Source organism: Zonotrichia albicollis, chromosome 3 (assembly GCF_047830755.1).
Source record: "Zonotrichia albicollis isolate bZonAlb1 chromosome 3, bZonAlb1.hap1, whole genome shotgun sequence".
Taxonomy (NCBI): Eukaryota; Metazoa; Chordata; class Aves; order Passeriformes; family Passerellidae; genus Zonotrichia; species Zonotrichia albicollis.
In genome coordinates, this window is record NC_133821.1 from 17688432 (window position 1) to 17712821 (window position 24390).

Here is a 24390-nt window from a genome sequence, read left to right on the forward strand (position 1 = left end):
CTCCTGCAAGACAAACAAGTGAGTGCAGCTCTTGGGGTCCAATTGCTCCCCAGTCAGAAACAGAATCACAGAATGGTGAGGTTGGAAGAGACCTCTAAGATCAAGTCCAACCTGTGCCCTAACACCTCAACTAGACCATAGCACCAAGTGCCATGTCCAGTCTTTTTTTAAACACATAATACATAAACATCTCACCACTCTTTCCTTCCACTTTAAACTTCTTTTTTTGCTGGCACAAATACACACATGATTCTCTGCCTCACCTAAAAGGGTGCAATACTGACACTGCTCTCCCTAAAATCAATTTCCAAAGTGTGCTACCACTCCCATCGTATTTCAGGCAGGAGCAAAGGAGAAAGTCCCTTTGGATGAGACGGGCCATGCTTCATTCATCTTGTCCACTTGGTGCTGACCATTTTTCTGACCATTTAAGAATCATTTTTATGTTTTCCAAAGTATCTGAGGCTGCCAGCAGCACCAATCTCCTCTGCTACACCAAGCCAGGCTGCTGCTGCCAGTGTGGTCCTTGCTGCCCCACATCACACTGAAATCTGCCACACACTTAAGAGTTCTCACATTAGTACAGTGCAAGGCACAGGGCAGTTCCTGCTTGAAGCCAGCTCCAAATGGGAAGTGCTGGGCACCTAAGAGAACTTGGATCCAGAATGGAGCCAAGTAGTGAAGTAACAATTCTAGAAAGACAACTTACCCAAAGTGGCAAATTTAATGCCTGTAAACATGCTTCAATAGAATTTTGGATGAACTCTGAAGGTATTGATTTTTGTCTGGGGTAGACTTACTCAAATTTCCATCTCTCTTTATCAGACTGTATTTTTTATCATTAGCCAGTAATATATGGAAGGTCTTGGAGATGGACATCACAGAAGTGAGCCTTTAAAATAAGTGACCTTTAAAGTCAGTGAAGTCTCAAATCTTAAAGTGAAGGCTCAAATCTCCTGGAAGAAAATTGTTAATACTCAGAATTCTGAATAATATTATATAATTAACTTTTCAGCAGAGAACAGCCTCTTGGCACTAACACTGTCCTTTCTGATACATCAGAGACTGAAAAGCATGGCCCTTCCTGTGCCAACTGTCTTGTAGAATAAACAAAAGACCTTCCCCCTTCATCTCCACATGCTTAACAATATTAATAGAACATGAAAATATTAATGCCAGTAGACAAGGTCTTTCATAAAGTACATAAATGAATTCATTCACTCTAGCTCATTAGCTTAATCATCAACCTTTTTACAATGCAACTGATTAACATTTTCATTGTTCTCCTTTGATTTCCCTTAGACTTTTGCTTCTATGGGGATCAAAAGATCTCTGAATGCATAAGCTCAACAAATATCCCTGCACAACTGAACAACAATAGAACTGTTAAAAGAGATAACTAAGGACAGACTTTCACAGCTCATGCTTCAAAGATGCTGCAGGAAACAACCATTTAAGAATCATTTTTATTTTTATGTTTAACTTGATTATACACATTCATGAGTCCAACAAGATCTGCACTGTGACATTAAAGATACAGTACAATAACATTCAACATGAGGTACTTTATATATTTATATATATCTGTCCTTTATAAATAATGCTGTAAGCCTGCTAAGGTCAAACACTGCTTCAGCACAAATGGATGCTGGGACCTGAAGTGAGCCGAATTTATCACAACAAAAAAACAAATTCCAAAACAGTTCAGTGCAATAAGTGTGTAGAAATCAAAGTGTTTGCTTAAATACTATTTTAGATATGCAGAAAGTATATTACATTATACTCTCTTATCACAGATTGCTCTCACCAGCAAATCAAAGATACAAGTAGCAGAGACAGCCAGAACAGTTTAGACAGAATCTGTGAGGGGATCTCTGTAGACATCACGTTTACATCCCAGGCTGACATGGCTGATGCTTGCAAGATGTCCATCAATGTACTCAGGCTTGGGTGGTTCTGCTAAACCAACCAAATCCACATTCAGACACCCACTGAAGTGCCCTGATGTCCCTGGTGAGTGGCACTGGCCACCTTCTTACATCCCAGTACTTGTTAGCATCACAAAGTGCTCAGAAGCAAGTTGTGCTGTGAGCACCACAAGGTGTTTGGGTGCCTTTGTCTGATCACCCACACTTGAAACCTTTCCCTGCACCTGCTCCCAAAACCCAGAATGGACTCAGAGGAATTAAGCTAGAGGTTGCTTTCATCCTACATCGTCAAAAAGACTTCATGAAAGAATCAAATAAGAACAATAATCAAATAACAGCTCGTTTTCTACACATTACAGCTACAGAGTGTTCTGGTCTCTGAACTTCTCTTCCAGCCAATGAATGTAGCAGATAAGTCACCTTTATTTGCAGGAAAGTCAAAACAAATAATACATTCAAAGTGAGAACCCAGGATTAGTTAAAGGAATGCAGTACTCTCTGACTTGTCCCACCAGCTGTGGCACATGATTTTTTTATCAACCAAATCAAAATGCAGCTCCCTACCAGAACCTGTCAATCTGCTTATCACTTGGAGTAATTACATCTGCATCAGCCACTTGCTGTACAAAAATTTAATCAGCTGATTAGCATCTTTCTCTGCTTTGAAATGTATCTAAATAAATGGAACTGCTGCTCAGATGTTGTCTAAAAGTAGATGACCATCACCTCATCACAATCTCAGATTCCTTTCTATGATGTCTTCAGCAACTCTTCCTCCACTCCATACCATTTATACTCTTGTCTATTTTCAGTTGTAGATCTAAATATAAGTAACTGGAGGTTTTTATAAATCTCTCCCTGGGAGTTTTCCACAGAGCATTCTGTTTAGATTTCACAAACAGTCTGGATTATGTACATCTGTTACAAAAAACAAAACATTTTTCTATGTGTTTTGAGGGTATTTACATTTCAGAAAGAGTGCTGCTTACACACACATGTATGTATGTATACAAAACAGTAAACTTTAAGATGGATGAAAGGCATAAATCCTGTAGAGTATTTTTTTACCTGGCCCTCCTTTTATTACCTAGAGAGAAGATTTGGGCTTTGACTACACTCCATTTTTCCTTATTTCAGATGGTATTTTGGACACTGCCAAGATGTATTTTGGCACTTTCCAATGGCCAGGGGCCAGGATTCCAACCATCAAGCAACACTTAAGAGTAACAGCAATTAACTGGTAAAATAAGACGAGAAAAACATTTTTATTACAGAACTGACAAGTGAATTTAGGGTTATGCTACATTAATGTGTGGATATACTGTAACATTAATCTCCAGCAGGTCTAAAGAATCATTTGGTCCTCTCATTTTGTTCAAAGGTACACAACAAACAGAACCCATTTTGGAGGTGAAGCAAGATGCTTTACAATGGGCAATGCAGCCTTTGAGGAACACTGTCCCAGTGCAGTGATGAAGGATTTTCTCATGTTTCAATACTACCTGTAGTTCTTATTTATACTGGTTTCCTCCCCTGATCCGAGTATCCCTCATACTTCTGCAAAAATGATACAGACATGTAACTTCTGTTACATCACCAAAAATGATATGGACATGTAATTTCCTGGGGGAAAAACTCAGCCAGGGAAAAGGTTCCAGACCACATAATCCTCTGACTGATGTGCGGCCATAAGCAATTGCAAGAGCTCCAACAATAACCCATTAGGGGAGACTTCCTCCCCCTCACTGCTATTATAGACTAAGTGTAACATGACCACAGTTGGGACTCTCCTGTCTTTGTCTAAATTTCAACTGGTAATAAAAAGAAAAAAAAAATTCTCATATTACAGAAAAAAATCCAAGTCAAGATTGATACATTCTTTTCTTCCTGCCTCTACCATGTTTAGGAAGAAGAAAAAACCCACCCAAAACAAACAAAAAATTATCCTGCATCAGATGATTGATATAAATTACCATTTATTTAGGAAGGGTTCAAAGAAATGCCATTTAAAGAGCATATCAACTCCAGTGTAGCAAAACCTGGGTGATGGGAGCAGAGTTTCAAGAGCTGCACACACAATTTGAACACATGCAAGTACTTCCTTGCCTTCAAGGTAGGATTCCTAGAAAATGAACTCCAAGGGTAACTTGCCAAGCCCACATCCCTTCCTCACTGTGAACATGTCCATGCTCTGGGGATATGGCTGGTGGAGCTTCCTGAAAGATGCTGCCTTCTTCCCATCTTCCCCTGGAGCCATCCCAAACAGTTGGCTACAGGAGAATCTCACAGGATGAAGGTTTAAACTTGTGCTTTTTCTGCTTATACCTGAAGGACTTCTTCCAGCCTCCATGGTCAAAAGCAGCTTGGTTCACTGGAATCTTTAAAGTCTGCAGAGCAGACAGCAGAGAGAGCTATAAAACAAGACTCTTTGTTTTCTATCCCTAGCTCCCCAATACAAGCAGAAAGCAGAAAATGGAGAAAGAAAAAAAATGGATCAATGAAGACAGTGTTGAGATACAAGAGGGGGACATCCTCTGGTGATTCACTGGTGTCAGCATCAGCAAAGAAAGGGTCAGCATCACCAGCAAACAGGCACCCCCCTTACAAAGCATTTAAAACTTGCTTGTTTCTAAGAGCTTCCAGTTTAAATATTACACTTAATCACCAATGATGCTACAAGTACAGCAAGCCAGGAACTTGCCCACAGCATTTAGTTACATATTCCCTGTACTGATCACATATCTGCAGATAAAAAGCTAAGAATCAGTAGGCCTGAACCAGACAGGTTCTTCATAGCAAAATGCTTTGTATCCACACACTCCCATTCAAGCATAAAATATGAGTTCAGGAATTTGTCCTCCCTGTACCCCTGTGCCATTTGTACTGTCCGAGGAGCACTGGAACTGAACAGTCACCTTCCCACACTGAACTTCTGTCATTCCTTCTTGTCCAAAGTAGCTGAGTTCGTTACCATCCAGAATCACGCTCGCTGTGTAAAAGGTGTCAGGCTCAATCTGCACCGGGTACTCAAACCACACGGGAAAAGTGTTACTAGAACCATCCGAGAAGTATTTACTCAAGTTCTGGCCCAGGATAACTCCTTGTCGCTTCAGTTCAATCTTAGCACTGTACTCTGCCGAGCCACAGCTGGAGCCATAGAGCCCAAAGCCAGCAATGAACACCCTCTTGTCGACAGCAAACTGGATGCTGTCGCAGCGGCCCCGGTAGCGCCACTGGTTGCTGCGGTAAGCGCAGGACTGGAAGCGGTGGCAGCGCTGAGGGACCAGGCCCTTGCGGGGCTTGCTGACAAACTGCAGCTCCGGCTTCTTGGCGGCCGTGTACCACAGGAAGATGTCGTTGGTTTCATTCAGAGTCAGGATCCCCGACTGGGCGGCGCCGTTGGCGAAGTCGTCCAGGGCCATGGTGGGGATGCGGATCAGGTAGAGAGCCTTGCCCAGCACCTTGCGCTTGTTCTCGATGGTGGCCGTCAGCTCCTGCCGCTGGCACTCCACCTCAGCCCAGCTCAGAGCCGCCTCGAAAACGACGATTTCTTTGGCATTCAGAGTCTCCCTTCGGAGAATGCTTTCAAGTGTCTGGAAATCAATGTCACAGAAGCCCTCAGACTTCAAAGCGAGCTCAGCTTGGGCATCAATCACTTCCCAGCAGCGCTGGGTCAGGTCAGGTTCCTCGAATAAGCAGCTCTGGGAGAGCAGCACGCAGGCATTCTTTGCACTCAGGCTTGTCTCGAGAAAGTTAACGCAGGCACGGGCCAGGTGAGGGACAATGTACTTCTTGGCAGCATAAAGAGTGGCCAGGACAGTGTCTGCTGCCAAATCGATCTCATCACAATAGATGTACCTGAAATAAAGCACACAGGTGTAATGCTGCTGCTTAACACGACACCAGTTTGTCAACAAACTTATACAAAATTATAAATAAAGAATATTTAAATGGCTCCACATTAAAATCAAGCAGTGCTTTGGGGAGTATTGATTAAGCCCAGAAAGAAAGAACAAAAAAACCTCAGCACTTATGTTAAGACCAGGGAAAAGAACAGGTTTAAATCTGAGGTGAATCCAACTTTCCATTTGGAGTGCATGCTTTGAGACAATTGTTTAAACACTGTGGCCCCTGCAGCTCTGTGCTCATTCCCCACAGGTCTTGCCTCCCAGGCAGGAGCTCCTGCAGGGCTGCCTCCCTCAGCTACCACAGGAGCCTGGAACATGTGTTATCAAGAGTCCTTGGACTGCATGTCCCCTGATGGTGAACCACGGTTTACTGAGGTGCATGAACAAGTTTGTAGAGAGTAATTAGGTAATCTAAGATTAAATTTCTAAGAAGAGAAATGCTATTCAAGTATATCAGGTGTTATCATTTCTGTAACTACTGGATTGGGTTCTTTTCAGAGGTGGCTTTTTTTTGGGAGGGGGCTCGTGGTTTTGGTTGGTTTTTTCAAAGGGTTATGAAACGTATCGGAAATGGAAGATTTTCAGGTTTTTAATGCTCACAACATCCTAACTCAACTAGCACAGCATTTTCACTCAGTCTCACTGCATAAGGATGAAAAAAGCTTTATTGCTATGGCAGTGTGGTGGAAGAGATGAAGGTGAAATTCTATTTATGTGACTAAACTGCTGGGATTCATTGCTCAGAGAAATGAAGCATTGTACAGTTTGTTCTTTTCAATATCTCATGCTTCAGGGCTCCATTTGCAGCTGGTGAATGCAATGTGCTAAAACCATGCCAAATGCAATTTCACTCTTCACAGGGATAAGCAAGTCTTGATGGTTATGGCTGATAAAAGTGTCTTCCTCCAGAAAAGCTAAAGTTGTATGCAACCCTGTACCAATTAAAATTTTCTAGTTAGCAGGTTTCCCTACACAATGAGTTTTCTGCAGAACAGATGTGCCTATAAAGAGGAATTAGTACCTACATTGGTCTGATTATAGTTGTAAATAACTATTTGTATTTTTGCAGCTGTAAGATAGTATCCTCCATGCTGCACTTGGAAAACATGCACAGAGGAGATACTGCTCCAGCAACATAAAATCTAAGAGGTTACAGAGAAAAAAGAAAACTTACATAGAGCCAAGCTTATTTTTAGTGTTTACTGCTTGGTTTCAGCTTATCTGTGAAACCAAAGAACCCATCTGTATATCAATGGTTACAGGCTTAGCTCCTTTACCTCCCCAAAAAATTCATTTTCAATAATTTGTTTTTATGATTGTCCTGATTGCTCTCCTACTCTTTCCTCCCTTCTACTACTTCTCTTTGCCTGCTAGTACAACAGAGAATGATGACGTCTGTTTTAAATCCAAATAGTTCAAAAGTTGCTATTTTAATATTGAAATATTGAAAATAAAGAACTGATAGTTCAAAAGTTGCTATTTTAATATTGAAATATTGAAAATAAAGAACTGATATCACTGATGTACAGCAGACACAGCACAGATCGACTGTCAGCAATACTCCACACCTCTGACTCTGCCAATGCACCTCAGCTCTGGTTTGCAATTGCTGATATTCCAGTTTCACCCTGTTCTCAAACACAGGATTCTGCCAGAGCACGGGGTTTGGTGGTTTAGTAACACATTCAGCCTGGGATGAGATGAGATCACAGTTCTAACTTGAACAGTCAAGACTGAGATAAGATATAATTCATTAATGCACCAATTCAGTCTGGCAGCTAGACTATGAGTTTAACCCTGTTTTTAAAACTGGGGAGAGCAGTCAAAGCAGTCTTACTGGGAGAATAATTAACGTCTACCCATCATGGTATTTCCTATATTACACCTGGCAATACCTTATTTGTTGTCAGAATGCCCACTGTGTAATAAAACAGAAAAAATATTTATGCCATCAGAATTCATTGGCCCACGGGAAAAAAATCCCAAACTTCTTGAGCAAGATGTCAAAACCAAAAAACCCAAGATAAATGTATTTTCTGACAAAGTTTCTGATGCAGAAAGAAGCCTGTGAAGGAGAGGCTGCTTTGGCATAGCCAAAGTCTTTCCCTCTGTAGCAGCACAGCCTTGCCATCCATGGCTCACAGCAGCTGCAGGAAACTCTCCCAGGGATGGTTTCCCAGAGAGAGAGGAGTGGAGGGGACAGTGGCTCCCCCAAGCTCCACATGCAGGGGGTGCTGTGAGCAGGGGACACTGCAGTGCTGAGCAGCATCCCTGAGCCTTCCCTGCACCATCCCAGAGCTGCAGACACCGACTGGGGCACTCTGCAGCCTCACACACGCTGCATCGGGGAACACAGCACTGGCAAGGTTACCTCAACAGCCACACAGACCACAAAGTTGTTTTGGTCTTTAGGGTTTTTTCAACAAAGGCTGAGAAGGTGAAGAATCCCATGGTTCTGGCCATGCTCTCCTAGACAGTCTCCTAAATTGCCATGGGCTAAATAATATACCAAGACCTAGATGTCAGTGTTGCTACTCTCTTTTCTAGGCTTTCTTTCTGCACACATTTCTTAATGATAAATTCAGAAAACATTCAGCTTTTATACAGCACATCATGTTTAGCCACGGTGAAACAGATTTGCTGTTCAAAAAGAAAGGGAGGCTGAAAGAACCCAAGTATCTTGTATTTGTGATTTCTAAAATTCAGCATGAAAGTAAACTGTAAGTCCGAGCTCTGCCACAAAATCAAAAAGGCCCAAAGCAAAGATCCATAACACACCTCCCTACATAATGTCACATCTTAACTTTATATTCCAGGTCTACAGAATATCTGTGGAGCTCTCCTGGCAGTTACCTATATTTGCACAGAACATTCCTGATGTTGATGATAACCTATAAAAACTCTATATGCAACTTTGAATGTTCATCTATGATGCCAGTGAAATGTTAAAAATGAAAAAGAAACTCTTCTGTAATCACAAGTTAATCAAAACAATCTATGAAACACAATAAATTGCTAGCTAGTGATTATATCATTACATGCAAGAAAACTTAGAGCATATTAAAGGGATCACTATCAGATACTGATGTATTCTTTGTATAGGAAAGCAACAGCATTTATTTAAGCTGAAGGAAAAAAAAACAAAAACTAAAAGCCATAGCATTTCTGTGATAGCGCATTTTTCCTCAATAATCAGTTTATAGATACATTCAAGGACAATTCAGCAGGGAAGCTGCTTCATTATGCCCATTTAGGAAAAGAGAGCATTTTTTATGCAGTTTGCAAGAAGAAAAATAACGATCATGTAAACTGACTCGTTTTCCTTGTTAGATCAAACCCCTATTCATGTAAACAGCCTTTTTATCTCTTTCCAAACACATCAATATGATACATAAGGAGAAATTTATTTTTCAGAGGCTATACTGAATAACTTAGGGTCATTTTTCTAAGACAAGACCTGTGTACTGCAGGTTTATAAAAGAGCTGGAACTATGTCAATCCACAAACCCAGCAATTCACTGGGTCTGAGGGGGCTTTGTGCATGCATTTTTAACTTTTCTCCGCACTTGCAAAGTAGAACAGTTGGTTTGGGGTTTTTTGTTCCAGCTGACAAACCTTTTTAGTAACTCCATTCCTTTGTGTAACATATAGTGACAAATCAGATCAATAGGCATTACAGTACACAATGTGCCCAAAGATCCCCTGTCAAAGTCATTATTTACAACTGCCTACATTAGTCTAATATGTGTGTGCCTGGAAGTGCAGGGGGAGAGCAAAATTAGGTGAAAGTTTAAAACACAAAAAGAAGAATATTTCAAACAACTGCTTTCTTTCTGTTTATATGCAACTTCAGCTATGACATTGGCAGGGCATGTATACATCAGACAGGAACACATATCCAGCAGATGAATGATGCTTACTTCAGCATTGCAAGGAAAGCAGCAGGCTCAACATCTGGTATACGGATTTCATCTTTGTCCTCAGCGAGCTCTCCGTAAAACATTGCATGGAATACAGAGCTCCCAACAGCCAGGACATACTGTTGAGAAAGGGAAATCTTATTTCATGCTTTGAACTCAAACACTGCCAACACAAACAATGTGGGAGAGCCACTCTGAGCAAGCTGGGCTGCGCTGACAGGCTCTACAGACACACTTCGGTAAGAAATGAAGTCCAAATTAAGAACAAGTTACACATTTTCCTTGTATTTTACTCTCCTGAGCATAGATGCATTAGCTACTGGAAAACTCTCACCTCCACCACAGAAGTTAACTATTTCTAGGAAATCTCAAGAGCAGTATTAATCAACAGCACAAAGCAGTATTCCTAACTTTACTGTCTTAGCCCAACACAAAGAAAAGCCAGGGAGAGATTATCCCACTGCATGTGGCCTTTCCCAACACGGACTACTGCCTGTCCCAGAAGAGCTGAGCCTCCCACACTCAGTCCTGCTGTACCTGTGGGAGCTCTCTCTGGCTCTCCCACCCCAGCAGATCATGCAGCTGTTGCTTACTTTGTGTCCTGGCAGCCGCTGGGTCCCACCTGGTGGCCCGACCACAAAATGAACATCTGCCATCAAGTCATTGTTGAACATCACTGCATTTCTACAAACAGAGGTAGCATGTTAATTTGTGGCACCCAGGAACTCTCTCTGCATGTCCCAGACCCAAAAAATATGATTTTTTAACAACTTCAAGTTGCTCATTACTAAAGAGAAGCAGGTCACACTTTGCTTTCAGCTGCTTTACACATCATTGCACAAATATATCAGAGAAAATACTAAAAGTGTTTCTGGTGTGTGTGGGTGCAATAAAACAAACCCCCAAACTTCTGAGAACTTTCCAAGAAGTGGAAATCAAAGTCCAGAGCATTTATCACTGAAAATCCCCACTGAGGTCTAAAAGGAAATCTTTATGGCTATGGTGCAGCTTTCAGCCACATTTTTATTAACTCAAACAGATGCACTGACTAGAAAAGAGATACTAAAACATTTCTCCATTACCAAAATTCTTATTTCCCACACACACATACAGGGCTTAAAAAAGCCCAAACAAATTAAATATAACTGTGTTTTCTTCAGTAAACAAATGCATTCTGGACATTTTGCTACTTTTCACCCCTCATTCAAACACCAAAAAAAGCTGCCCTGAACTTACCTCTCTCTGATGGTTGGATAAAGTCCTTGCCAATTAGGTGCAGGAATAGTGTTGTTGTTATTGAGATTTTGCTGATGGTACTGCTGGACAGCAGTTGTATTTGTATTAGCTGGTTTCTTTCGGGGAAAAATATCAGCAGCCATCTTCTTCTTCTTTTTGGTCTTCAAGGTAATGATTTCATAACAAACTGGAGGCAATTTGCTGTTGCTACTGCTGCTGCTATTTCCTTTCTTAGAGCTCTTCTTAGACCTGTTCTTGACCGTCTCTGGAAGCATCAAGAAGAAGGTGAGACATTTCATGTTCTTTCCTTTCTCATCTACCATCAGTATACCCGTGAGTAAAGACCACAGCCTAACTAGCCAGGAACATTTAGGAATCTACGTGGAAGCTGGAACACCGAAAGCAGCAGAGCTGAGACTCAGCAAGACAAGGTGACCTTTCCAGCACCCGGAGTAAGAAACTGAGTTTAAGTTTGATCCAGGACTTGAACCGTTAAAGACATCCCCATCATTCCTTCCAGCTTTCCCGATCAGGAAGCGCCTGGCAGCGCTACAGCCGGGGCAGAGGGCAGGAGCAGCGCACGGCGGCAGTGCCAGGCTGCCGGCGAGCCCGAGTTGTGCGGGCAGGGCTGGGAGCGGAGCGGCAGCCGCGCGGCCGGAGCCAATGGCTGCAGGCACGGAGCGCGATTGGGCTCGCACACAGTGACACCTATTGTAGCCCGCGCCGCTGCCACGGCACAGCCACCGCGGCGCTCCCGCAGCTCCCCCGCAGCCGCCGCCGAGGATGGCACGGAATCAATGGCACCGCGGCTGCCCGGCAGGGCGGGAGCGCTTCTCTGCTGGCTGTGTGGGTGTGTGAGCTCTCTCTCCTCCGTGCCGCTTCCACAGGCGAAGCAGTAAGAAGTTGCAATCAGGTAGAAAGGTCTATCTGAGTCTATTCGATATTAGCACAGCTTCCTTTGCCTGTAGCATCCCCACAAATCCCTCCCGTAGGAGCTGCTCGGCGAGTGCGGGACCGGTATCGGAACGGAATTAAAGCAATGGAGCAGCAGCACGGCCAGCGATGCAGGCAAAGGATCCCTTTCAGCGGCTCCTACTCCAGTGTAACATCAACAGGGATGAGGTCACAGCTCCAGCTTTAACTCCTTCTGTTTCCAGATAACACACAGCCTTTGACAGGGGTCCCAAATCGCTAAGCAGCGCTAATTAAGCCAGATTACACCAGACATGGCTGCACCACATCAGAAGAAAACTTCTAGATGTGTAATCAGATTAAAGCAAACCAGAGTGACTATATTTAATCAATATTTCAAAGCATTAAAGGGTCTGAATGATTTACAGAGTCTCAGGCAAAAATCATTCCTTGAGACACAAACAGTCCAATTTTATTCACAAATAAACAGGATATAAGCTATACCAACCAAACCATTTAAATAGGAAATAAGTCTATTTTATAGTCATTAGTTTACTCAGAACTGAAATTTTGATCAGATTTCTTTAATATCAGGCCAGGTGTCAAGAAAAACCACCAAGTAAGCATAGCCACTTAAAAACAAAAGCAGGGAAATAAAAAATACTTGGTATGAGGTGTCAACATATCACACCTTAAAATACTGGGGAGCATATAGTTCAAATATGATTTCATAATTACTTTCAGTTTAAAAAAATCCCCTCTGCTTTCAAAGCTAATTTAGCCATATTTTGCCCTAATTAGTTTTGCCGGACAAGGGCACAGCAGGGAAATTAAAGTGATAAAAGGTTGGTGAAGAAATCTTCCTGAAGCCCCTGACTCAAACAGAAATATTACTCAGGCTATTTATTCAGTCTCCATCTCAGCTGCTGGAGTCACAGCTGTGGCTGTGTCACACACACTCAGAATTTTTAACCTGAGGATGTGCTGGTATTTCAAAGATTACCAGGTTTCCTTGGGAGATGCTGCACACCAAGCACTCACTGCACACCCAGCCATGTGCAGGCTCTGCTGCAGTGCTTGGGGATGAGGATGATGATGATGCCATTCCCAGACACATCTGTCCTCTCTGGCTGAAGGCACTGCCCATGGAAGGGGAAACACAAGGAGATGTGTCCATGCTGCCACATTTCACAATCCAACACCTCAGTGCAAAATCTCCTTGACTGCTGCTTTAAAGGAAGATGGTGAGTTATGCCTGAAAGGCAGAGACACATTCCTAAATACATTGAGGGGAGGTTATGTAACTTACAATGAAATTATTTCTAGCAACTTTTTCTCTCTCCTCCACACATTTTCTTTTTTATCTGCCATAGACTGATTAGGAAAGGAAACTAAAAACCTAAAGCATATTGAACTGTAGAGAGGGAGAAGAAGGGGTAAAGGAGAAGAAACTCATCCCACAGATGGGATCTTATAACTGCTCACAGCTGAGTTTATAACAGGAACACAGCAGGTATTCCCAGCACAGAATTTGAGTTTGTTGAGTTTGTGTAAGTTTTTTTTTTTCTCTCCTTATGTAAATTTCCAGCCCTTCCAAATAAAACAATAACCCTTTTGCCACTGCACAGGGCAAACATTTCAAAAGGAAGAAATCTTAAAAAAACCTCTTAAAGATACAGAAAACCACAGACTCCAGAAAATCTGGTTCTCAGCATTGCAGTTGGCAAAAACAAAAGACAGCAGGGGTTGGGAGATTTGACTGTCATTCCACAAATCCATTTTATAGACTCCCAAAGTATATAAAAAATCAAGCTCTGCACATTTCTTCAAACCAATGACCAGGACCAATTCAAAGATTTTATACACACACCAGATAAGGTCACTGGGAGGCTACAGGAGATAAAGAGAATGAGGGACAGACTGACCAGTTAACTCCATGTGGGAAAGACAGATTGTAAATGTGAACCCACAGGAATCCACCAGCCTTTGAGCTGTGGAGCACACCACACATGCACAGCACATTCTGGGAAAGGAAAGGAGAGAGAAGCTGCAGCTGAAGAACATTCTGCCTGAACTCAGAAGTCAGACAAACCCCAGTAGACAAGAAGTATCTGCACAACAGGATAAAAAAATCCAGTCCAGAAAACAAAAAGCCTTCTTTGCCTGTTCTTAAGCCACCCACCAAAACCTGGTCTGCTCTAACTAGAAAATAGCACAGATTCCAGAAGATAACCTAAATAGATTTAGATTTTCATACAATTCCTATGAAAAACTACAAACCTCTTAGAGGTTCATAGCACCTTCAACTGCACTTCATCACCCCAGGAACTAAGTCTCATCAACTACTCATTAGATGGATGTGAAACAGGAAAACAAAAAACAAAACAAAGAATTATTGTGCTATTCTCTGTAGGTACAGAGTTTGTGGTGATTGGGAGTGGGGATTGAGCTGAGCCTCAATGGGCACAGCTGTGAAAAGCTGTGAAAAAAGGTGAACAGCATTGAAGGCAATGAGCCATGGAGTGCCCAGGTGCGCTGAGCAACCACCAAAGGGAGCAGAGGGCACACAGGTGCAGTGCCTGAACATGATGGGGTTGGGCTAAAGGGCAATGCCTGAAGCCTTCTGAAGTAGTTTGGTGTTACTCTGTATGGGTGGAAGCCTGATATTATATGGTGATACTCTGTGTATCATGGCTGTCTGGACTGCAGCATGTGCTGTGACAATTCTCACTCCCTGTTCTTTCTGTTTTGGCAGCAGCTTCCATTTCCTTTCATACAACGGTGTTTTGTTGGTTTACTATACAAATATGTTAATAAATTTAGAACTCAATAGCCAGGCAGTCAGTAAAAACAGCCCATGAACTGCTGCCTGTTGAAAGACCAAAATCCCCAGTTTAGATCAGTCTGTCTCCAACAAGAGGATGAAGGAAGGTCACCTTCTCTGACCCACAGATCTATCCATTTCTGAAATCTTATTACAATGTTCTCCTAATCTTCTTCAGCAAGTTTCATTTTTCTTCATTCATTATATATTAACAGAACTAAACTTGATATATACAACTGAGAAAGAGGGAAATACAGTTCTTCAAAGGCACATTAATTTTTATTTTACAAGCAAAGTAGTCAGACCAGAAATATTTCAAGTTAAAGGGTATGGGAAATTCCATGCTTAAATCTTTACACTGGCCTAATGGATATTCAAAATGCCAGAAGAATTCAGTGAAAAACTATATTCCCAGTCTGAGATACTACACACCAAGTTACACGTCCCTTCCAAAATATCAGGAGCAGGTTAGGAGCCCTTGGAAATCAGTTCCTGACTGAACATTGTGAACTGAAGCAGCAATTCTGCTGTTCAAACCCAAGTGTGTGCAACACGCCTGCCATCCCAGCTTATTCATCCCTCAAGAACATAAAATACCTTGTGAGGCACAGGAGTCACAGGAAAGCCCGGCTCTGGTACAACTTTTAATAGCATGTGACTACTGTAATTGTGCCTTTCTAAAGGTAACTTCCAATAGGGAAATCAGTTTCATTTCCAGACCTGCTGGGAGTATTCTTCCTCATACTTCATCAGTTTCTCCTGCTGCAATAGCAAGGATACCAAAGGGTTTCTATCTTTTTTCTTCTTCTAATAAGCTGAGTCTTTGGACATCTCTCATTTACAGGCCTGTTCCTCATGTAGTAACATGAGCTACACAATTCTATAAACAAGCTTTCCTTAAATTCCCAATTGTTTATTACAAACACATCATGAATAAAAGAGATAATTCTTAGTAAGCAATGAGGAAATGCATACATTTATTTTTCTGTACAATTGCCAAATGTCTTCTTTGGCAGTTGCTATGCCTGTGCAGTATTAACATTGTTTAAATCCTGAATTTCCCCCTACAAGGAAACAAATTTCAGAGGACACACCTTGATGAACCAAAATAAATAAACAATGTTACTGTTTAACAAATCTACCTGCCTGTCCACTGCTAGCTTCAAGCACTCATTTAAAAATGGAATATACATGTTCAAAAACTAACTAAACCAACAGAAAACCTCAATAAACCAAACCCACACAGCTGTGGTGCCTTGTTCTGTTTACCTCTCTATGAATTATTCAGTCACTTGGAAGAGTCCTTCCCAACCACCATTCCAACCCTTCTGTTTGTAAAAACCAATTTGGAAATAGCTCTACCCTTCATTTCCTCAAGTAAAGAAATGCATTGCAGTGGACAAAACCTCCCAATCTCCTCTCTCCTAAGTTTCTTATTGGCTGCACTGGAAGAGACCAAGATGGCATCTGCTTCTGTTGGCTGCATGGAAAAGCTGGCAATAAGGTCTGAGTCAGGTCTTGTATAGAAAAAAAATAAAATGGCAACCAAAGGCAGGAAGAAAGATGGGCAAAATTGTAAAGACTGTCAAAGAAGCCAAACTAGATGTTAAAAAAATAGCAATTACATCCCAAACTAGCAAAGAGCTGTGAAAGTATCAGAGTAGAAATGCATCTTGAACCAAGGCTAGAAGCTTCAAAACAAAGTCAGAAATAGTTAAATAGTATTTTTCTATAGAACTCATACTATGCTAGCAACATACTTGCTAGTAAATATTCTTAACTGCTTGGTGTTTATGAGGATTTAAATATTTTGCATAACATTATCCATTAAGATAGTTTCTACATTTTCTTCTTAAATGCCCTTAATGCTTCAAAGAAAACAAAAGCAGAAAGTCCTGAGCAGCCTAGTCAAAAGGTAAACACCAACTTGCATAAAATAGAAAGCTAAAGAATGAATATTCACAACTACTTTGTACTCCTGTAGTATTTCCTAGCATGATACATGGTATTTGTTTTAGGCTCTCTACCAAAGCAGCCTTTCTATTAAATCTCTTTAATATGCCATTAAGCAATGTCCATTTTGAGACAAAGCAATCACAACAAAACATACAATATTAATATCTAGTCCTGTGTTTATTTGCAAGTAAATGTGCACTTTCTTTGTATGGATTTCAAGTCACTTTTCATGAGTCTGTTCCTACCTCAAATGCAACATCTATTCTCATTTTTTCCTGTTACCTTTCTTACTTAGCTGCTTAAAGCCTGCAATTTAACTTCAGTGAGAGGTTGAATAACTTAATATTTATGCCCCAAACACTTTGCTATGCTGGGTTTTTTTTCTTTTAAAAGTTAAAGGTTTTCTTCCCTGATGGGCCAAAATAATGTATCAGAGTGAGAAAAAAAAAAAGTTCCAAATTTCCTTGTATTGTCATTCTGATTTGAAGACCATGCCTGCTGCAGGAATGCCAGTCCACATAAACCACCGCTGTGGCAAGGGAGGGCTACACTTTGACAACCTGCAGTGAACCATGTACCTGATCCCATTATAGTGAATTACCCCACAGACATTCTCTTCTGGGCATATGGTACAATATAATGTCAAATGCTTCATTACAACATAAAACATATGATTTGACAAACCTGCTAAGAGATATTCCCCAATATCATAGTTTGGGAGCTGCAGGAAGAAAATAGCTCAGAGCAAAATTTGCAATGCATTCCATGTGCATTAAGTTGTTTCTTGATAGTTCGAAGTAAAACAAAGAATTACAAATGCACTCTGTGAAGAGAAAACCTGCAACCACAAAATGATAATTCAATTCAAGGTTAGAGGAGATAAAACTGTTTTGCTACTAATTTAAAAGAGACAAATTATGCATTTTTTCTCCATCATGGCTACTCGAGCTTCTACATTTCATTTCACAAGAACTCTGCTCTTGACAGTCTGTGGGGTCAAAAATTAACTTCTTTCTTAGTGGCTGCCATTTATTTATTTATAAACATGATATTACAAACCTGAAGCACTCAACCCTTTTTCTAAGGCAAAGGTCAACTTTAATTCTACCATGCCTCTTACCAAAATTGACTGACAAAGGAAAGCTCAGATAGCTCAGGAAATTGGTAATGAGATACAGTGGTTTTCATCTCTGGGTCACTAATTCTAAATTGACTGAGGTCAACAGTAATCAAAAGTCATTAGCATTTAATGATCCTTTGGTGCCCTGTGAGAAAGAAGCCAGTGATCTCAGCACACTTCAGGAAAACCAGCACTGCAATCAACACTCACATGCTGCCTGCTTCAAGGGAGAGGTCAGAGCAGGTGACTCCAGACAAAACTTCCAGTCCTGCAGACAGATCTCACCTCTGTAGACAAACCTTTAACTGATTTGAACTTGGCTCACAAACCATCATTTTCAAGAGTTATATTAATATGGGTTCTCTGAAGGGCAGGCTGTAAGCTGCCTGCTGTCCTGTTCCTCCTGTTCTTTTTCCCCTGCACACTAAGTCTGAAGAATGCAAATGCAAACAGGCCCTTCCTCAGAGAGGAAGGCTCTCACTCAACCAATGGCACCAGCAGTAACTACTCCAGGAGTATCCACAGTGAACTGCACCACAGTTAATGGTCTTGGTGGATAACTCAAGGACTACATTTTCCACGTGCAGGTAACCCACACTCACCACATCCCACCATTGCGCTGGAGCTCCCAGTGGGACAGAAGAGGGGAGGGGAGATTGCTGCAGTGCACAGCCAAACCTGCTCTGTCCCTGCACACTCAGTCCCCTGGGACTGTCACAGCAGCAGCACCTGCAGCAAGGGTAAGGAGAACAGAGGGGACTTTTGGAAAGCTCAGTCAGGTGTTGGAATGTTTGGGTCTAATGGAAAACCATATTGTGGTTTTACATCTAGGCTTAAAAGCCCACAGCAGATGAGCAGCCTGAGTGCTCACAGCAGCAGAGCAGCACAGCTGGCAGCATTCAGGGGGTTAAAGAGGAAAAGTCTGGTACAGCATCTTCTTCCCACTGCATTTGAAATTACAGCACAGGAAAATCATGACAGTGAAAGAGGAACAGGTCTGTACACTGGCAAACCAAGCCTTTGATGAGAAATGCATTCTCAGCCACAGTGGCTCGTGCTTCTCAAAAGTGAGAACTAAAACCAGTGAGTAACTACTCCAGCAGTGAGTCTTCTAACCCCAGTTTTCAGACATGAGAGACTGATTGCTGCCAACCTGAGCATAATCCAAATAGTTCAAGGAACGGAACAGCCATGACATCCACTACACTGCACTGTCCTGAATGACTCTCCCTGTGCCACACATTAGAAGCTGTGTATCCTTTTACCTGCCCTTAACTGATTCCAGACCCCTCCAGCACACACAGTCTCTGTTTGAATCCACAGGGAGATAAAGATGTTCCCAATTTTTCTCCTATCCACTGTTTAAGAAAATCAGATTTATTTTCCTTTGCTGCACATACTTCAGTCACACTTGCCTTCCTCAGTATTTCCATCAGTTTCTCCTCCTCTTTACAAGAGAATGGCAGCTACTGCACCATCCTGAATTTTCAAGAAAAACACATACACACTGCTAAAATTCTGGTTTCAGAACCTATTTTTATGCCTTAAGATGTATTTGTCTGTCAATGTTACGGTATCTTAAATGTTCCTCTTCACAGTAACTCTGACACACTTTAGAACTGCAGTAGAGGAAAACTAAGGAAGGGGCAAGCAATCAAACAGAACAGCATAATTAAGGGACTGTACAAGATAAACACAAATACCCATTAGTTTTATGTATTATGAACTTTTATATAGCATGAAAACCTTTCCTTTTTCTGGGTGCACATGGGGTAGAATCACTTTGGTCTTGCAGAATTGTAAAGGCAAAAGGCACCTCTCAGAGAAGCAAACATCTCACCGGCTGAAAGACTGCTTTCTTTTCCTACTGTCAGAAAACCCTTGCACCCAAGCAGAGACAGGACAGATCTAATTCCAGAGAATGTAGTTTTTAAAGAAAATTACTCCTTTAAATTGCTCTGGATGCAAAGAGGACAAAGTGCAGCTAGGGTGGTTATATGGAGTGTAACCTGGTACATAAATACATAAATATCCTGTTGATAACAGCCTGGTATTGAAGTGCTACATGATCCTCTAGTGAAATATTTATTCAGGATATCAGACAGGGTACAGGAAACAGGGTTGGACAAGGGGATGTCTCTAGATACCTTCCAAATGTGTTTGTTGCCAGTCTTCACCCCACACATACTCACAGACTGCCAACCAGCTCCCCAGTGTTTTAAAATAAAACTTTTTATGTGTCGGACTGGCCTGGTTTCCACAGCAGCTTGCTGAGATATCAAACCCAGAGAGGGCAGCAGGATCACAAAACAGATGAGCCAGGGCCCAAAAATGGGAAGTTTGCAAATTTGAATGCAGTGATGTCTTACTTAAACTCCCCTCTCAGTTTCCTGACACACACACAAAAAAAAGTGCTTTTGTAACCAAGGAATTCAACTTAATGGCAGAAAACACAACTGATGACAGCTTCCACCACAAAAAGCTTGTAATCTTTTCCTTCCAAGATTCCCATCTCTTACATCCCTCTTTTGCCTCATCCATCAGCCCTTTGGGACAGAAACTGCTGCTTTATCACTCATTTAAGTGCCTCACAAAACAGAGCTCCCACACCAGCTCAGGCACCTGAGCATTTGTAAAACAGAACAGCAGCCAGCCAAGTCCAAGGAGTCCCCAGAGACAGTATCAGGGCAGAATCATTCTGAATTATCAGAGAAAGCTAATGCTGGGCATAAACAATATTCTGCTGCAAAACTTATTTGCACAAGTTTCTACAGACCTCTGTTTCAACTGAGCCTACCCCTAGGACTACTGCTTTCATTGTAACTGTTTGGTGAATTTAAGGAAAAAAAAATTGCTCACAAGCTGTAACAAGCAAGTGGCCAAAACATAAAAATTATCGTTGCAACTTGCATTTTTTTCCCCCCTGGCCTTAAAGGGCAAACTAAATGAATCCCACGTTGCTTCTGGAAGGTGTTTCCTCTGGGGCAGAGCTGAGGATCACTGGCAGGGAAACACAAGGGAAGTTATTGTGCAGTCAGCTGCAGTTACGTACTGGGGAGGATTTAAAATGGAAAAAAAAAAATAAAGTACTACAGTCGACATTCAATTTTGGCAATCCTGCAGAACTTAGTTCAAATGAAAGGCCCAAGAGATTTGATTTGCAAAGCTAAATTACCCAGTAAACCCCAGGTACTGCACACTGTGACATCCTGCACATACATTCTGTAGGAAATGGTGAGACCAGTTCTCTCCCACTAAAATAAAAGCTATTTTGAGCCTAATTAACTCTGGCATAAAAGTTTAAGCAATGCAAACTAAAGCACCGTACACCTATAACCCAGCACCATCTCTCTACAAAAAGCAATCAGAAAAAAATCCCAGAGCACAAATTAAAATTTAACACACATATCACATGCTGAAAACAAAGTACTGTGAGGACTAACTACAAGGCAAAAAATCTGCACCAGCACTTCTCAGATGAGGCAGCCTGTTGAATTAGGTAACCACACTTTAGGAGCACTCAGGTATCTGAACTTCAATCCAAACTTTTCCTCCAACTCACAACAACCTCAAAACTCCCTCCTGTTTTAAAATGCTGCAGCACTCAGGTCACACCACAACGAATTGTATTTATAAACCTCGAAGCTCACAGGTGGCTTTCTACAAACAAACAGGAAAATGGGGAGTTGTGAAGGTGTGGGCCTCAGGGACCCCTCAGACAGGTACATCAGAAGTTCGGCCAACAGCGCGGGGAAGGGAGGAGGAATTTATACCAAACCGGCTGCAACTATTAATTGTGCCTCCAGGAAGGTTACCGAATTAATGCTTAAAGTACTTATTTAACAAAAGAGCTTTACTTTAAGCAGGAGAAAAGCCCCAGAGTCCAACTTGTGTTCTGCCTGCCGCTGAAGGCTCCAGCCCGGGCACAGCCGGGTCCGGGGCTCCTCCCGAGCCCGCTCCGTGGGCACCGCCGCCAACCCACCCCGCTGGCTGCCGCACAAAGGGGCACCGAGGGGACACCGACACCCGCCTGCGGACACGCACCGCCACTCCAGCCGGGCAGAGGCCGTGCCCGGGGCGCTCTTTGTGCGGCAGAGCCGGGCGGCCCCACTCCCCTCACCGACGGCCCGGCGCTCCGCGGCGCTGCCGTCGCTCAGGTGCGGCCGCCCCGCCCCATCCCGCCCCGCCCCTCACGGCGGCGCCTCCGCGGGGCGCGGGGAGCCCATTGCCCGCCGGCACGGCCGCCGCAGCCCGTAAGGGGAGCGGGATCGGCCGCCACATGCCGGGGAAGGGGAGGGAAGGAGGAGAGGGGAGCGCGGCTGGCCCCGCGCGGGCGGCCCCGCACCCCGCACTGACCTGAGGGCGCTCCCGGGGCGGCGCGCGCGCGGCCCCTCCTCGCACCGGCGCGCGCGCGCGCGGCCCCGCCCCGCAGGAGCGCGTGTGAGGCCCCGCCCCCGGCCCCGCCCCTTCCATCCCGTGCCCGCCCTGAGTGAGGGAGTGAGGAAGGGAGGGAGCTCTTTCCCAGAAAGGCGGCTGGAATCACCCCCCAGGGCCCACCGCGGGAGAGGTGGGATTTCACCTGCGGATTAAGTTGAAAAACAAACAACACCCTTTTTCTTTTTTTCCTTCTTTTTTTTTTTCCCCTATTAGAAATCACATTAGTGCCCGAAGGTGTGGTGTATTCATACAGCCCGGACTGGTGGTTTGACCTGAGAGCTAAGTTGGGAGACAACATAGCTGTGCCTTCTCTGAAAAACGAGGTTCACTGTTCTGTAAAAATTCTGTGAAAAATGCGTATTTTATGATTGGCTTTTCACAAATATTAAAGTGAATGTTATATGTGTTGTGTTAGAAAGTTGTGCTGTATCAGTTCTCTTAAGTAGTGTTTTAAATATAGTTTTAGGTTATAACAAAATGTTAAAATAGAAACTATGCTATATAAGATGCTTTTTTTCTAAAGAGAGGACTCGCACTGAGATAGCAGCCACAGGACACCTAAATCTTTCAAAGAAAAAGAATTTATTGCTCCATTATCAGAAGAAATTAACTTCTTCCCACCTCGCTCAGCCCTGAAGACGCTGTCAGGATTCAGAGGAAGAAGCTGACACTGACCAGGCAGAATCCTGTGTTTGAATGGAATTTATGCATCATGTGTGAGGTGTATGAATATGCAACAGGCTGTTGCTTTTAAGGGTTAATCCTCTGTTAACTTGTGTCCTTTTTCGAGCTTATAGTGCCCAGAAAGAGGTACCCAGACTGTCTGTAACTCTTTGTTTCTATTGTCTCATATTGTCCTAATCCAAATTGTTCACACTATTATTACTCTAATTGTATTACTATTTTTATAACCATTTTATTACTATGAAACCTTTAAAATTTTAAAAACAAGTGATGAATGTTTTTCACAATTCAAAAGTTTAATAAAGGACAATAGGAGACAAAGAAAATAAAGATTTCACTGCCGGGTGCTTGGCATTCTGCCAGGAGCACACCTGCTGTTTCAGAGATGCTCTTTAAATACCCCTGCTATTGCATCAGTCTACTGCATATTCATAAACAATTATACATATTAAAACTTTTCCTCAAGAACTGTTTAGCATGGCTCCTCCCCGGGTCTGCCTTTTTAGAGCATGCACATTTCTTGGCTGTGATTTTGGGGCTCTTCATCACATGAATGTTATCCCAACCAAGCAGGCAGTTTAACACTATATCAGCTATTTCACTACTATGTCTAAGTTTAGTTAACAAAAGAAATAAATAAAGCTCTATAGCAAAGTTACTTTAACATTACACATACAGCATCCATTTTATTATTTGTGGAAAGCCAATACTATAATATGTATTTATAACACTTCAAAAAAGTATAATCCACTCTTTTTTAATTAAAAATTCTGTTAATGCCTGAATTGCAGCATATTCATGCTGCACATACAAGATAAGTTGGGAGACAACTAACAGCATCTTTTTAAAAATAAAATAAATTTGAACTGACCTTTTTTTTTAAATTAGGAATCCCATGAAAGTTCAAGCATATTTATGGCTTATTGCAACCAACCTGTTTGAGGATTTGCCCTCTAAGAAAAAAAAGCGATTTGTTTTTCTGTATATGCACCAATATCTCTGAAGAAGAGAGCTCTCACCCTTCCATTTGGACAGCAGCTTTGCTAGACTAAAAGGAAAAATGGATTAGATTATTAGGAAATTATTAGAAAATCAGATTACAAGGAAAAATGATTGGTAGCACAAATCTTTGTGTTTGTTCATCCACTGTTATTCACAACCTCCAAGAAAAAAAAAACCAAAAACAAACAAACAACTCCAAAACAAAAAAAAGCCCACAAGAAAAACCCCACACCAAAACCCCCCAGCAAACAAAACAAACAGGAAAAAAAAAAACCCAAACAAATATCTCAGGGCCACCAATAGGCAGCCAGAGAGCAGAAACACCCTTCCCCATCACATTAATTTGTTTTTTTCCCAAATAAACTCAATCTTACAAGAAGATTGTGCCATACATCCTTCCTTGCAGGTCCTATCCTGCTGCTCATAGGGTGGCTAGGTTAAAAAAAAACTAAAACAAAAAACC

General features: G+C 42.2%; 1 protein-coding gene across 3 annotated transcripts; it reads right to left on the reverse strand.

Moving 5' to 3' along the window:
• Positions 1-1448: 1448 nt before the first annotated feature.
• BTBD3 (BTB domain containing 3) lies at positions 1449-22258 on the reverse strand. 3 transcript variants are annotated; one of them, XM_074536857.1, is made up of 5 exons: positions 22161-22258; positions 10993-11257; positions 10350-10440; positions 9757-9875; positions 1449-5786 (listed from the first exon to the last, which is right to left on the reverse strand). In XM_074536857.1, exons 2-5 carry the CDS (start codon positions 11133-11135, stop codon positions 4754-4756), a joined length of 1386 nt encoding a protein of 461 aa, XP_074392958.1. In that variant the 5' UTR covers positions 11136-11257; positions 22161-22258; the 3' UTR covers positions 1449-4753. The 3 variants fall into 3 exon arrangements, with proteins under 3 accessions (XP_074392958.1, XP_074392959.1, XP_005488565.1); XM_074536858.1 differs by lacking the exon at positions 22161-22258 and adding an exon at positions 21849-22138; XM_005488508.4 differs by lacking the exon at positions 22161-22258 and having other exon boundaries at positions 10993-12295.
• Positions 22259-24390: the final 2132 nt, after the last annotated feature.